This window comes from Enhydra lutris, unplaced genomic scaffold (assembly GCF_002288905.1).
Source record: "Enhydra lutris kenyoni isolate GAN:26980312 unplaced genomic scaffold, ASM228890v2 scaffoldscaffold1, whole genome shotgun sequence".
NCBI classification, from domain to species: domain Eukaryota; kingdom Metazoa; phylum Chordata; class Mammalia; order Carnivora; family Mustelidae; genus Enhydra; species Enhydra lutris.
The window spans coordinates 46,654,101-46,669,308 of NW_019154085.1; the positions used below are offsets into that span (position 1 = coordinate 46,654,101).

The 15,208-nt window shown below is 64.2% G+C and overlaps 1 protein-coding gene across 1 annotated transcript in view; it reads left to right on the forward strand.

Annotated features, from left to right (window-relative positions):
- The first annotated feature begins 5,280 nt into the window (after positions 1–5,280).
- Positions 5,281–15,208, forward strand: part of LOC111142233 (glypican 1) — a 28,302-nt gene continuing 18,374 nt past the window's right edge. The window contains exon 1 of the mRNA XM_022495276.1: positions 5,281–5,446. Within this exon, the coding sequence (XP_022350984.1) occupies positions 5,281–5,446 (166 nt within the window). The remainder of the gene's footprint in view (positions 5,447–15,208) is intronic.

Genomic DNA, 15,208 nt, shown 5'->3' on the forward strand with positions numbered 1-15,208 from the left:
GGAAGGGTGATAAAAGGACAGTGGGTGGCCTCACCCAGCAAAGAGTGACCCCCCTCCCCCTCCCCAGGTTTCAGGAGCCACATCTGCGGGACACACAGCCCCTCAGCTCCCAACCTCTGCAGCTGGAGGCCACCTCTCAGGCCTGCCCTGAGATTGAGAGACAGTTCTGGGGGTAATCCACACACGTCTGGAGAATGGTGAAGAATTTGGTTTGATTTAACGGACGGTCGGGCCAGCCATGAGGCCGGGAGCAGGCCAGACCTGATGCAGAGCCATACCAAGCTCCCCGGCTTTGCTCTGCAGGCGGGCTGTGATTGGAACTGGTCTGGCTCGCACACTGAGAAGCCACAGAGCCCGGGACAGCGGAGGTGTGTGGAGGGGAGCACCGGCAGCCCAGCAGGAAAGCACCGGCATCCCAGCAGGAAAGCAGCGAGCTTCCGAGGCCCAGGCGCCCAAGGGGGCCAGGCATACATGTCTGTGCGCCAGGCAAATGGGTGTTCTGTCCCAACATGTCAGCCTGCGCCTGGGCATCCCGGGACTGGGCTTCCCCCTTCCTCTAGGAGCCAGGGAGGGGAAGGCAGCCCGGGGAAGACCGCAACCGGCCCCAGGCCAGAGCTGAGTGTGTGGGCCTTGTCCTCCAGCTGGGTGTGTGCTCAGACCTGAGAAACCGCCCCCAGCAGCTCCTCCTTGAGGTGCGGCCGGCCCCTGCCCCATGTGGATGACCGAGCCTTGCTGCGCCATCGGCTTTCCCTCCCCTGGCCGTGGATAAGAGAGGCATGCCCCGACTTCTGGCAGATCAAAGGGCTTGCTGGGCCCAGCAGGCTGCCAGGGAGCCTTGCCTTGAAGTCCACTGCCCCAGCTGGGGTTTGGAGAGAGGCGGGGCTTGGTAAGGGTAGGACCACTTTTGCAGAATAATGGCACCCAGATTTTCTGTGTCCTGCAAACTTCCCCCAGATGCTGCCCCAAAGGGCCGTCTGCCAAACTTGGGGAGCAAGGGTGCTGTGCAGCTAAGACTCAGAGCTGAGCTTCTCTGGAGCGCATACCAGGCCTAGGCTTAGTGGCAGGGGGTGGGGAGGAGGGGGTAGATGGAATGGGGCTTCTAGAGTCCCACTGATTGTCCAGCAGGGCCAGACCAAAGCCACATTTCAGAGACTGCACACTGAAGCCATCCCTGGGGGTGGTCTTGGGCCCAGGTCCTTCCTAAGGACAAGAGAACAGTTCAATGAGCTGACATGAGAGACTCAAAGCATTTTTCCCAAATGCTACCATCCTGAGACAGGGCAGCGGAGGCCAGAGAGCAGCTCGCCTCCTGTCTCCAGGGTCCTACAGAGCCACTCAGAGCCCGCCAGCCTGAGCTTCTGTCCATCAGGGACTCTGAGTGCCACTGCAGAAAGCCCTGCCCGGCCAAGCCTCACCGAGGCCCAGGGTCACACCCTGTCCATCAGCCACACCCTGTGGTGCCCACTGCTTCCAGCAGGCTGTCCCTCCCCCCAATAGGGTCCCTAGCGTCCTGCAGAGCTACAGGACCCTGTGTCCTCTGCTCTGGCCCAGGGCATCACACCACCTCCCAGGGCCCCCATGGATCAGGGTGCTCCAGCCCAGTCACCCCTGCCCTGTGCCCTCTGACCTCACACATCTTATCGCCAGCAGGACTCAGCCCTTGTCAGGGGACACAGCTAGCAATAACATTCTGAGCAGGCACACATGGATAGAAGCAACTTTTGACTGTTCAGTCTACTTGGAAACTTGCTTTCGGGTTACCAAAAGTCATCATGAGGCCCAACAGAGAAAAAACCCTGTTGCTCCCCAGTAGCACCGCCAACGGGCTCACACCCCTAGGTCGAAATCGGGGGCCCCGCGTGCCCAGGCTCCTCCTGGGCAGAGGCAGGAAGCGGAGGGCAGAGGGACCCTGAGCTGCAACACGTGCCCTCCAGGACTCAGGCCGCTCCTCCAGAAGAGGAAATGTGGGGGAGCCCACAGGCGCCCCACTGAGATGACCCTAAATGGCCCCTTTCTTCCCAGCTCCTCACTTCACAGCAGGGCCAATCCAGCGTCTGTCCCATGCCGCTGGCTCAAGGACCCAGGCAATTTTCGTTTTTATGAGTGGGCAAACAAATGGCCCACTCGAACCTTCCCCCTTGCTGCCGTACGTGTGCACCCACAAGCGGACAGGCCGACACCCCAAGCAGGAAGGGGTGGCCCCATCCCCGCGGCTGGGCCAAGGGGCACACACAGCGAGGGCTCGTCAGCCCTGCACCCTCACCCCCAGGGATCCCCTGGTGAACCCCCCAATCCCCACTGCTGCTCCTGCCCAGCCAACGGAGGCTGTGGTGACGGCATGGGGGTGCTGGAGAACAGGGTGACATGGACCTGGCAGGCTCAGGTGGTCCCTCCCCAGTGTGGCCCGGACCTGGTCCCCATGTCCCCAGCTGCTTCTGCCAAGCTGTGCCCAGGCCTGGCTGACGGGCGTCCTTCATCTGGCAGGAAGGGTGGCCCACTGAGGCAGCCTGGGTCTCGGGAACAGGAGCTCTTGGCCGGCACGTGAGGCAGCTGCTCCCAGCAGATGACCCAGGATGGAGTTCAGGTCTGTAAAACCCAAGTATGCCCCTTGGTGGGGGGAGGGGGGCAAGGAAGGCTCTGTGGGTCAGACAACTGGACAGAAAGATGGCAAGGGATTCCGGGGTGCAGCCAGGACCTCCCCCCCAATATGCCCCCGCAGCCCCCGTCCCCACATAGGCAGCCTTTGGGAGAGCCACCTCCAGCAGTGACCACCTAGCGGCCACATGTCTACAACAAACTTGCTGGCTGCCCCCTGTGCTCGGCCTCCCTGCTCCTTGTCATCAATGCTCTCCAGCAAGTGCGGCCCCCTCAGAGCCAGGAGGACCACCCCGCCTACGGCCCTCCTGGCCACGTGCCAACCCCACAGAGAGGCCCAGTCACAGCTCCTCTCCTTGCCCCCAGGGCTAACTGCAACGATTCAGGGAGCCGGAAGCCCTTCTCGAGGGGATGGAGCCATGCCACACCTTGGAGGTGCCCCAGCTGGGCCATCCTGGAAACCTGCCATAGAAGCATGGCCCGTGGACCTTCTGGCCACACTGCTGTCTGAAGACCCAGCAATACCCTGGACACTGACCCCACCCTGAGGAATTTCCCAGTCTGGCTAGATTAAGAGGTGGCAACAGTGATCACCAAAACAAGACAGGAAGACCCTCAAGCAGGTTGAAGCCTCAGTCCTGGCTCCCGCCAGACCTGGAAGCACATGGCTATAGACGGGGCCTGAGCCAGTGCTCCTAACCCTCCCAGGGGTGGCCTCCGCCAGGCAGGCATGTGGTGTGGCAGGGAGAGGTGTCCAGGTGGCTGTGCCAGGCGTGGGCAAGGAGTAAGCCTGTGTGTATGTGCGCGCTGTAGGGGGGGGGGGGGGCTCTATGAGTCACCAACACGATGAGGCAGCAGGTGCGTGGGGAGGGCAGGAGGTCTGTATACTTGGGTTGGGTCCTCATAGCCTCCCTCCGTACAATGACTCAGTGTCTCTGGGTGAAGGGAGCAGCCTTCTCTGGGAGGTGGGGCAGGAGACCCCAGGCCCCTTCTGGGGCAGCTGAGTCAGTCCCTCAGGGAGGCAGGGGAGGGATGGCGGTCCCCCGACCCTGCTCACAGCCCACCCGGCTGATGGCCTGCAGACCAGGCAGGGAGGTGTGGGTGGCACCCCAGGGGCCTGCTCCCAGCAGGGAGGTCCAAGTCCAGGCACTCAGGGCCACGCTGCGGGTCATCTCAGGGTCCTCCTCAGGGATACCACCAGGGGTGCCGGATTATTTGCTTTCCTCCCGTTTCTGCCAGTTAGGCATCCAGGTTCATGGCCTGGTGGTCTCTGAGGCCTTTGCCCACATGGCAGTGGGGAGAGCAGGAGGCCAGGGGAGAGGCCCAGCAGCCCGAGAAGAAAGAAACGGAGAAGCCCTCCAGACACCAGCGCCCTAGTCTTCTTACCTGCCTCTTCACAGATTCCCCCCACCCCACCCCCGCAGGCCCGGTTCCCTCTGCAGCTAGGGGCGCTGCCCACTCACTGCACCAGCCTGCACCGGGCCTGTCAACCCCACCAGCCTCACCAGGAGCTCCCCGTCAAGCCCTCTGACCTGCACGCTAGCCTCACCTCCCAGACTACCTGACCTGTTGTTGTCTGGAGAGGCTACCTGCCACCGCCCAGCGCCCCAAGCCAATAGGGACGTTCTGCCTCGGTCACATTTGTTTCTCCGGGACCCACGCGGAGGGACCAAAAGCCCGCTGACAGTCTCCAATAACTAAGTCGTCGGCCGCCTGTCTGCAGGGCTGGGAAGGGTGGGGTCTGGTCTCCCAGCTAGTTTCCAGCGCACAGCCCCCCATCCGCCCCCACAAAAACCTCAGGTGCGAGCTGGAGCCGTGGGGGGGGGGGGCGCCGACTGCAGTGGACATAGGGGGCGAGGGGCTGGTAAAGGGGTGCAGGCGAGGAGGGGGCGGGGCGCAGAGGAGAAGGAGGCGCTGCGGGAGGGGAGGAGCGGGGCGCGCAGCCAGGGCGCACGGAGGCAGGGCGGGAGCGAGGGAGGCGGAGACCGGAGGGAGGCCCAGTTCGGCCGGGGGCGGGGAAGCCTCTGATAGGCGCGCGGGCGGCGTGACGTCATGTCCGGCGGGGGAAGCCCTGCCTCAGCGCCCCCGCCCCCGCCCCCCCAGGGGGGTGCCGCCACCCGGGGCGCTGGACTGGGGGGACCCGCCCCCGGGGACCCCGCCACGGCCCGCGCTCTCCCCGGCGGCCCCGCCCCCCTCCGGCCGTCCGCAGCTTCCCGCTAGCCGGCGAGGCCCAGGACCGGCGGAGCTGGAAGAGCGCCTGGCGCGCCCCTCCTCGCGCCCCTCCTCGCGCCCCGCGCCGCGCGGGGCAGCACAGCTCCCCGCCCCGCGCGCCCCGCCCCTACCCGCCCCGCCCCTGCCCGCCCCGCCCCTGCTCGCCCCGCCCCGCCCCGCCCCCTCCCCGGCTGCCGAGGGGCCGGGCCGCCCGCAGGGGAGGCGCCGAGCCGGGACTGCGCGCTAGCTCGCGGCTCTCTGTGCAGCCCGACCGAGCGGCAGGACCTCGCGCCCCGCGCGCCCCGCGCCGCCGGCTTTTGTTGTCGCCGCTTTCTCGGCCGCCGCCGCCTGCGGACCGCGAGACGCACGCGCCGGGACCTTGGCTCTGCCCTTCGCGGGCGGGGGCTGCGCGGCCCCGGGCGGGATCCGAGAGAGGCGCGGGCGGGCGTGCGGCCGGGGCGCCCCGGCCCCGCCATGGAGCTGCGGGCCCGAGGTTGGTGGCTGCTTTGCGCGGCCGCCGTGCTGGCCGCCTGCGCCCGCGGGGACCTTGCCAGCAAGAGCCGGAGCTGCAGCGAAGTCCGCCAGATCTACGGCGCCAAGGGCTTCAGCCTAAGCGACGTGCCCCAGGCGGAGATCTCGGGTAAGTGAGGGCGCGGCCCGGGGGGCCCCGGACCCCGGCGTGTCTGGGGATTCTCCTGCGCTCTCCTGCTCTCCCCTGGTCTGCCCTGCGCCCAGATCGCGCCGCCTGTACCCCGCTCTGCACCCCTCGGGCCCTCGCCTCCAAGTGCCGCCCGGGTCTCCTGCGCTCCGTTCGGCCGCCCTCCAGCCCCCAGCACGCACACCGGCCCCTTCCCCCGCGGAGCTGTCCTCGTGGGGCTGTGGGCCGGGCCGTCCCCGGCGGGGAGCGTCCTCCAGGGCCACAGCTAGAGCTGAGCGTCTTCGGCCATTGGCTCGGCACTGCGCGGTGGCGGGGCAGGAGTCGGAGCCCCCGGGCGCGCTGGGCTGGCTGCGGGGCTGGCTGTCCGGGCGCAGCTGACGGCGGTCTCGGGCTGGGGACTCCCAGTTGGCTGTTAGGGCTTCTCCGGGAGCCGCCTCCGGTCGGGCCTGAGGATTCCTGTGGGATCCCCAGCAGCGGCAGCCTAGCTGGGTTCAATTAGAGGTCCCCCATTCCTGGCGGGAGTGGGGCCCCTGCGAGGTGGAGTGCTAGCCCGGTGCCTGGGGTGGGGGTGAGGCACGACCTCTGCCACCTGGAGCGGGAATGCCTGTAAACCCGGATTCCTGCCTTGGGAACTTGTGCTCGCTGGCCCGCTGGCGGGGCACTCCAGGCTGCCTCTGGCGGGGAGTTGAGCTGCAGGTGGTCGGCGCCTTGGATCCCGCCCAGGGGCCTTGTCTTTTCTTTGTAAGAGCATCGACCCTCCCAGGCATCCTCAGGCTTGCAGCTGCCCTCAGTCCTGCTCACCCTCTCCCTGTGAGCCTCTGAGGAGCTTTGGAGCCAGGGTATGTGAGGGTGGGGGGTGGAGTACAGTGTCCAAAGGACCACCCCGACCCCCGGGCTCCTCAAACTGCAAACGTGTGGGGAAGCGCACTGGGTCCTGTGTGGTGTGCCTGGGACCAGGGAGCAGCAGCAGAGCAGTCCAGCATTCCTCCAGGGAGGGATTTCTCCCAAACTAAGGGCAGGCATGTGCAAGTAAGAGCTCTGCTCAAATGGTGACCCCGGGAGGACGAGGAATGACCACTGCAGAAATTCTGAATGACAGAGATATGGAACATTGTGAGGCCCATGGCCCTGCCTCTCTGGGGAGTGGGAGAAAGGCAGCTGGGCTCTGGCCCCCTAACCCCCAGAAGGTCGGACACAGAGAGAGCTGCCTTGAGAGGTCCTTTGACCTATCTGCCCATCCTCCAATGTTCTGGAGAGCCCCCCCTCACAGGGACCCCAAAGCAGGCCTTCTTGTGTCTCCCTCTGCTGAAAGTTCCTATCACTAGCAGGACTGCCTCTCTGGTGGGACAAGTGGACATGCCTGGGTGCCTGGGGCCGGCTCGGGGCCCTCTGCCCACCACTGCCCCTCCTCCCACACAAACAGGAACTTTTGCCTGGGTGTCCCTGGCCTTCCCGCTGGATCCTGCCCCATGCCTGGGTCTCAAGGTCCACTGAGCCACTGCCCCCACCAAGCCCCAGATCTTGGATGGAAGCCTTCCCCTGTGCCTCTCTTTCTTATATCCACTGCCATTGGCCATTGTGTCCTTAGGGACCATCCTAAACTTACTCGAATCCACAGGCCTCTGTCCTGGTTAGGCCGAGAGACAGAGTGGCAGAGTCTGGGCAGCCGCCAACGGCTGGGAGACAGTGGGGCAAACGGAATGCAGAGGTGGGGCTGGGCTGGGGCTGGGAGCTGGGTTTTGTTCCCCTTCAGTTGGACGCAGTGGAGTAGGGACCCAGGGCGATCAAAGTGCATCTCAGTCTGTGAGTGTGATGGGTGCACATGGGGTGCTGTCTGTCTGTCCAGCTGGAGGAGGATGGCTACTCAGCAGCTGTCTTAGCATCGTGCAGGTCAGGGCTCGAGTGCCGCCCTCCCCTGGGCCTGGAACGCTGGGGACTGTGCTCCGGGCAGGGTCACCACCCTCCCTGCCAGGGCCCCTTCCTCCCGGCGCCCCAAGCCTTCTCCATCCTAGGGCCAAGGTCTTCAGAGGAGCTCCTCTCCCTGACCCCCTGCAGCTAAAGCTCCCATGAGCACTGCAACTCCAGAGGGCCCTACAGGGCCAGGCACTGAGATGAGTGCCAGCGCCACGTGGAGCAAAGGATACAGGGTGACCTCCCGGGGCAGCAGCAAGCCCTGTGTCCCCTCCTGTTGCGACTGGGCCTGGCCTCTGTGGGCCAGGCGCCCTCTGGTGGCCCGAGCCACACGGCCTCTCTGGGAGCCCTGGCTTCAGTCTCCTCTCCCAGGCGCCCGGCCACCAGCTCCCTGCCCTGGGGTCGCCACCTGGTGAAAACCCACCCTGATTCAGCTGGCCCAGGTGGTGGGGGAGAGGGTAGGGAGGCAAGAGAGGGCCCTGGGTCTTCGGGCTGTGTTTCCAGCCTCCGTTGGGGGACCAGAAATGTCAGTGAGCTTGTGAGAGTGGGGAATGTCGGGGCTCCCGGGGATCCCAGGGCTCCTGTTTGGGACTTCCTGTGATGTTTTTGGGTGGCTGGGCCTGGCATTCGGTGATGACAGCTGTCGTCGTTTTACAGGGGAAGAAGCGGTCCTGGGGGTTTTGCAGCCCGGTAAGGCCACAGGGGAACCCTCCCTCTGGCCAGTGTGCTTCAGAGCCAGTGAGGGCCACCAGTCCAAGCCTGCCCAGGGCCCCTCTGCCAGGCGTGGGGCAAACGCCAAGCCCCATGCTGGCTCACACAGGCACGTAGGCCCACCGGTGCTGACCAGCTTGCTCCTGGTTCCCAGCTTGCTCCTGGCTCCTGGACATCTCTCAGCACCATTCTGCCTCCCGACACTCGAGTGATGACCTTTGCATGGCTCTGACCCTTCCTGGGCTGCTGGGGACAGGGACCACCTCTGTCTATACACTTCTCTGCCATAGCCACAAAAGCTGGCCCAGTTCCCGGCACTGGGGAGGTTCTCAGTCTGGGGACCCACCTGTGTCCTGCTCTCTGCTGAGCCATGCAAGGTGGGCGGGGGCTGACCAAGGGCCTGGGCAAAGTGGGAGGAGTCTAGGGATCCAGCACTGGGGGTTGGAGGCCGGAGGGGCCTGTCCATGCAATGAGAACCAGTTAGCTGCCCCTCTGCCCCCTTGCCAGCAGGGCTCCTGTGGACTGCGGAAGCCACAGCAGGGACCACACTTGGGCCCATCGACAGAAACTATGGCTTCTGTGCACCAGCTTTGACTGCGGGGGTGGCAAGGGATTCTAGGGGAGAGCCCTCAGAAGCTCCAGCCCTGCCCCCCACACCCCAGGGAGGGCCATCCTGGCTGGGCCCAAGAGAACCCACCCAGCATCTGTCCCTGAGCTGGGGGCTGGGGGCTCTCCCAAGCCACCTGGCTCATGGCCTGCGTCTCCAGGCCGTCCTCAGCCCCCAGTTGTGCCGCCACTCTGGCCCTCCACTGTTCGAGGACCTGTGGTTTCATCATCCCCAGCTTTGAGACGGGGGAGGCACGTGGTGGGGAGGCCCAAGGGAGCCAGGATTCGCAAGGGCCACCCGCATGATGCAACGGTCTGAGCACCTTGCCGGACATGCTACTGTGCTCCTGCGAGAGGAGGGACATCCTCCCCGGGCCTGGGTTCAGAAGGCAGTCCTGTTGCGCCAGCTTCCTGACCCACTTGGCTTCTCTGCCTCTGCATCTTCACGTATGACAGAGTAACAGTCACAAGCCCCCTGAAGATCCCCAGGAGGGACACTGGCCCCATGCACTGCCTCCTGGCTCTGGTGCATGTTCTGCCCCTCACCCCTGCCCCGAAGTCTCTGCTGGCCCGGGCAGAACCCCTCAGTCAGCGGTGTCCAGCGCTTGAGAGCCCTTTTTAGGACCAAGACTCGGTGCACGTCTCTTTCCGCTTCTGTCTCCCTGACCCATCAGATGAGGACAGGTGTTCTTAGACCTGACTTACCGATGAGTAAACCAAGGCCCAGGGAAGCCACGTAACTTTGCTAAGCGCACGTAGACCACATGAGACAGGCCACTAGGGATGGCAACCCAGTCTGTTGACCCCAAAGCCTGTGGCATTCACTGCTGCCCAGTCCTGGGCTCCCGAGTTTTCTGGAGGTCTCAAGCCCTTCCAGTCCAGAGGCCAGGAATAGAAATCCCAGGCCAGGCCACAGCCGACTATCAGCTGCCTTTTCCCGATGCCTCTCTGGGGCCTGGCTCCGTTTCTGAGGCCAGCTAGGAACCTTTGTGAGCCGAACTCCCCCTGAGCCTTTGGTCTGGCCTCCCTGTCTCCATCAGGACAGGGCTGTGGGTGAATTGGCCTTCTATGTAGCTGGGCTTTGTCCTCCGCCTGGTCCTCCATGCCTGTCTGCTGAAGGCCAGCTCTTCAGTGGGCCTCGTGGTGTACTGCTCCTGCCCTGCTAACTAGGGCTGTTCCTAGGCACCAGGGTGTGAATCAGGTGACCCCTAGGCGGACACAGGGTGGCCCGGCTGTGTCTTACTGGCCAGTGCAAGGAGCAGCCAGTATGTCCCCCGCACCACACTGGGCCGGGTCCCCCAGGAGTCACAGACAAATGCCTGGGCAAGTGAGCCTAGGAGACAGGAGACGTTGGTCTGGTTCCATGCAGGCAGTAATGAAGGAACAGTGTAAGCCTGAGCTGGAAGGCCTTTGGGGCCACAGAGGCCTCCTGGGAGAGGGACTGGGGACATACTGGCCTGGCAGCAGGCCGGGCGTCAGAGCCAGGAGGAGAGCCCAGTTGGCTGGTGTGGGCGTGTCCAGGCCCAAGCTGGGATATCCACACCCACAGGCACAGGTGTCTGTCTAGCCGGCCCTGGACAGGAGACAGGCCGGGAGAGGGGCTCACCCCGGGCCACCAGGAATCAGGTCGGGCATGGGACCAGCATCCACCACTCCCAGGCCTGGACATGCCTGGGCAGAGAGAGGCTGGGCACCTCTCTCATAACCCAGAGTCTTCTTCCAAGACCTGCTTTGGTGCAGTGTGTCACACCAAGACACGGGTTTCCAACCTGTGTCAGGGCCTGGAGGAACTGGACCCTGCCGCCTAGTTCAGCCCTTGCCGGTCACTGTCTCCTTGCTGGCACCATCCCTGATCATGTGCAGCTGTCCGCACAGCCCTGTGGGGTCAGCTCACTGCCCACATCTAGGAGAGGAAACGGGCCCAGCAGCGGGAGGGCTCCAGCTCGAGGCCACCCACCCTGGAGCCTGCCTCCTCACTGCCACAGTGGCTGGCCGCCTTTCTTGCTGCTGTTTGTCTAAGACAGGCCTGGGCAAGTGCCCTGAGCTGCCGGAAGTCTCCTGTGGGGGGTGGGGCGCACAGATTGGGGGATGTTTCCTCCCACCCCAGGCCTTATCCCGCCTTCCCAGGTGGGAGCACACAGTAGCCAGGTGTGAGGTGAGGGCAGGCCTGGCCTCCCAGCTGTGTCCTCTGCACTGTGGGGCAGGGTCCAGGCCACTAGCCTCCTCCACCGTCTTCAGACAGGCGGTGGATGCCAGGGAAGCTCTAGGTGGGAGGGTGCACACGTGCTCTCCCAGCAAGAATCCTAGAATCCTAGGTAGGTCTAGGAGCCCCTGAGACAGCCAGGTCAGCCTCATCCCATCCCCTTATCTGCCCGCGGCCTTGGGGTCACCTCCCAAGAGCTCCTGGCTGGCTCACCTTTCTGGCACACACCCTCCCACCAAGTGGGTCCTCCCGGTGAGCACCCATGGCACATGGCCGGGTCCATCCTCTCCAGGGGTTTTGGCCCTGCCACTCCACTTCCCTGGGCATCCCCCAGCCGCCCACATTCTGGGGCTCTCCCTGCGGTGCTCCCCAAGTCTGGGCAGGCCTCAGCAGGAAATGATTCCAGGCACCTCCCGTGTGCCAGGCCTGGGTCGGGTGCCGGGGGTCTGGGAGCGCACAGGCTTCCCAGGGCCATGCGAAGACACACCGGCGGCTTACACTGCAGAAGGTTCTCTTCTGGCAGCTCAGAGGCTGGAAGCGCAGGATCCAGGTGCAGCAGGGCTGGCTCCTCCCACTTCCAAGAGGCAGAGCCTGCTCCAAGCTCTCCGGGCTTCTCTGGGGGTGGGCGGGCCATCCTTGGCATTGGTTTCTCCGCCTATAGGTATCTGGCTTCCTCTTTGCAGGCCTTCTCCTTGTGCGGCCTCCAGACTTCACCCTATAGAAGTGAAGACAGCAGTCCTGTCAGATTAGGGGCCCACCGACTCCCGTGGGATCTTGTCGTAAGCAGTGATCTCTGCAAAGACTGCATACTCAGATATGGGCACCATCCCATATTCTGCGGGTTAGGACTGTGGCACGAGTTGGGCCACGGTGTGGCCCATGGCTGCTGGTGGCCCCGCACATCTGCTCCATGCTCTTAGGTGATCCTGGGCCCTGAGTGTGTTGTGACCATGGCCCCTCAGGAGAGGGCCATGCCTCCCAGGTCCCCATGTCTGCCACAGGCTCAGGGGCCCTGGTGACCCAGCAATGTTGTCAGGCCAACTCCTGGCTTGCTCTGCACCCCCGCCCGCCCACAACCTTCTTGGGACACATCCCTGGTGTGGGGGTGCTTAGAGACCACGGATCTGGGCCCTGACTGCCACCAGGTCTCCTGCCCCTGTAACCCTCAACTTCTCTATCCCAGTCAGGGCAGGAGGGCCAGGGGGCCTCGCTTTCTGACACTCAGTGCCTGAATGAGCCCCCAGCATGTGGCCTTTGTGTCATGGCCCAGAACCAGGGCTGGCAACAAAGGGGGCCAGCCTTTCCACCCTCGTGGGGTTGGGGGCACCTGGCTGACGTGGTTGTTACCCAGTGACACCAGTGTTCCTCGGGCAGGCTCGGGGTCCCCACCTGCAAGCTGGAGGGCCCCCAAGCAGGGGACAGAGCATTCAGAGCAGGCGAGCCCCCAGGTGGAATGCCAGGGGGAGGGAGTGGGGCTGAGGGGCCAGGAGGCCAAGCAGGGCTTGGAGCCGCAGGGAGGTGGAGGGCAGCCAGTCGCACACAGCCACCTCCTGGTACAGGGAGGTGGAGGGCAGCCGGTCGCACACAGTGTACTCCCGGTACGGCAGCCCAGGCGCGCTGCTCATTTGCGCTAAGTGCTCCCTGGGTTCTGGAGGCTTGGCTGGGTGACAGGGCAGCCCCGAGGGGCTCCATCAATCCTGCTCCCTTGCTGTCTGCCCTGACCTCAGCCCCCCAGAGGCCCAGAGCCCTGCCTGCCATCCCCACTGTGTCTCACAGGGAAGACCAGGCTGTCTGCGGACCCACCAGGTGGGGGCTGAGGGTGGGAAGACAGAAAACCAGACACAGCGCTGGGCATTGGTGCTAGGGGAGGGTCAGCTAACAGCCCCGAGGAGAGCTTCCCTCAGCACAGGGCAGGGGGGGGGCACTTGCAGGGGACCCTCAGCAGGGGGGAGGGGTGCTGTGCTGTGAGCTGCCCCCGGAGCCCTGCAGGGGACACAAGGACCAGAATAGAGGAAGTGGGCTGGAGCTGGCAGGTAAAGGGGGCCCTACAGGAGCCTCAGCTCTGTGCCTTTCCATCCCACCTACTGAGGAGCCAAGACCCTGCTTCCTTCCTCACCCTGGCCTCCTCTAGTCCGTTGCTCAGTGGTGCCTCCCACAGTGTCTGCAGGGCAGGCTGAGGACCATCTGGTCCAGTCATTTAGTTTGTGGATAAGGAAACTGGGTCCCAGAAAGGAGTCCCCAGAGCTCAGAGTCCTGTCCCTCGAGTGGCATCTGGTGTGGGTACCGAGTGATGGGTGGGTACCTGAGAGGGATCCCCTGGAGAAGAGTGGGGCGGTGGGGGAAGCAGTGGAGGAGGCCAGGCCCACCCGCCTCAGTGGGGCACTAGGGGACATTGTGTGGCCCTGTCCCATGGGTGCTGGGTAGGTGGTCCCGAGTGCAAGGATGAGGTCAGCCAGAGTACAGAGAGCTGGGGGTTTAGGCCCCAGAGCACCCGCAGGTGCAAGGAGAGATGGGCCCTGGTTTTCATGGTCGGGGGAGGGAGGCCTGGGGAAGGCCCAGTAGAGAAAGGGGCCAGGAAACCTACAGGCCCACATGAGGCCCAGTCAATGCCCTTGCGACCACTGGGATTACAGGAGGGCCTCCTGAGGTCAGAGCTGGTCGTGCTGATGAGCACCAAGTGCCTGAGCCCCCTTGCCCTACTCCACTGTGAGGGACGAGGGAGGCTGGCCAGGTGGGGTGGGGGGACAAGGACCCCCACCCTGCCGTCCCTTCATCCATGTGTGCTCACCCTCTGCTGGTCTCTGGAACACATGATGAAAAGCCATGGGCTCTGCCTCCCAGAAGATCAAAAGCTAGTGAGAAACTCGGTTGGGGCCTTCAGACCATCCCAAACTCAGCAGTCCAGAGCCTGCAGACCCTGGCCAGATCTGAGCCTCATCTGTACCCCGGCTGGTCAGTCCCCAGTGCTGCCAATACCTGGAGGGACAGGCCAGCACAACTCCCTCCCTGCTGGACAGCTGGGCCCTGACTAGGGTGCCTCCCTGGGCTCCCTCCCCATCAGCAGAGAATCTGGGGTTCAGTGGCCAGTGCCTACCTTCAGGCCAACCCTGAGGACCCACTTCCCAACCTGCAAGTAGCCATCCAGGCCCATCCCTGTGTCTGAGCGTGTCCTTGGTGCCATATGGAGCCATTTGGGCCACCATGGGGAGCTGTGTGTGACATCTAAGTGTGTCCTCAAGCATCGGGGCCCTGAGTGCCCATCCTTGGCTCTGGGGGCCAAGGGAATCCATCCCGCCCACCTGTGGGCCCCTCCGGGCCCTGGGGAGAGATGATGCCACCCACTGCCAGGCTTGGCTCAGATGATCGCTCACACCCCCCGTTGTCATGGAGCATGGGACACACCGGACTAACAGTTATTTTAAAAGGATGAGGCTGTCATTCAGCTCCACCCTCCCTGACCTCCTCCGGCTTGCAGCGGCCTGCCCACGCCACAGACCCGACACTGCAGCTGTCTCGGCATCCTCCCTCCAAGTGACCCAGGGACTGGCACCTCCCTGTCGCTGTGCATCTAGGGGGCTGGGGGACATGAGGGCCGCTATGGGCCAGACACACAGCCCTAAAGCCCCAGGCCTAGGACGAGGTGGTGTTTCCGACAAGGAGCAGTTACTAGGTGGCATTTTTGGTTGTCCCAGAGACTTAGGGGTGGGGCTGGGGTGGCCAGGGACCCTGAGAAGTGCCGGACACTCTTGAACAGCTAGGAGGCGGCTTCCAGAAATCCCAGCAGCCCCTCGTGAGAAACACTTCAAGCAAAGCTCAGAGCAAGGTGGAGGGAGTGGCCTGTGGAGCACAGGGGCGGGGGCACCCGTCTTTGCCCAGGGCGGGACAGCCCTGAAGGGTGGGTGGTGGGGTCGGCTATAGAAGGAGGGTGAGGTGGGTGGACGGACACAGGTGTGGAGGCAGGTCATTGGAGGCGAGGGTTCGTAACTGGGGTACATGGAGAGGCCCAGGGGAAGGAGTCAAGGAGTTGGTGAACGTGGCTGAGAAAGTGACAGCATGTCTGTGCTCACCTCTAACCGAAATGCAGTGTTTACGGCAATGGCAGGCCCCAGAATCTGGGACGTGGTCGCCGGGAGAAGCTGCCAATGCATTTGCAGCCTTTTCCATTTGCTGTGGGCAGCTCCGTGCCACTTGGCGATCCCAGCGGGTCTTGGACGTGCTGCCCAGTCGTGCGGATCCCAGGAAGGCCTGCAACGTGCGCCACCACACCTTGGTTTTCTCACCCTCTGATCGATGAAGCACTTGCCTTTGTGATC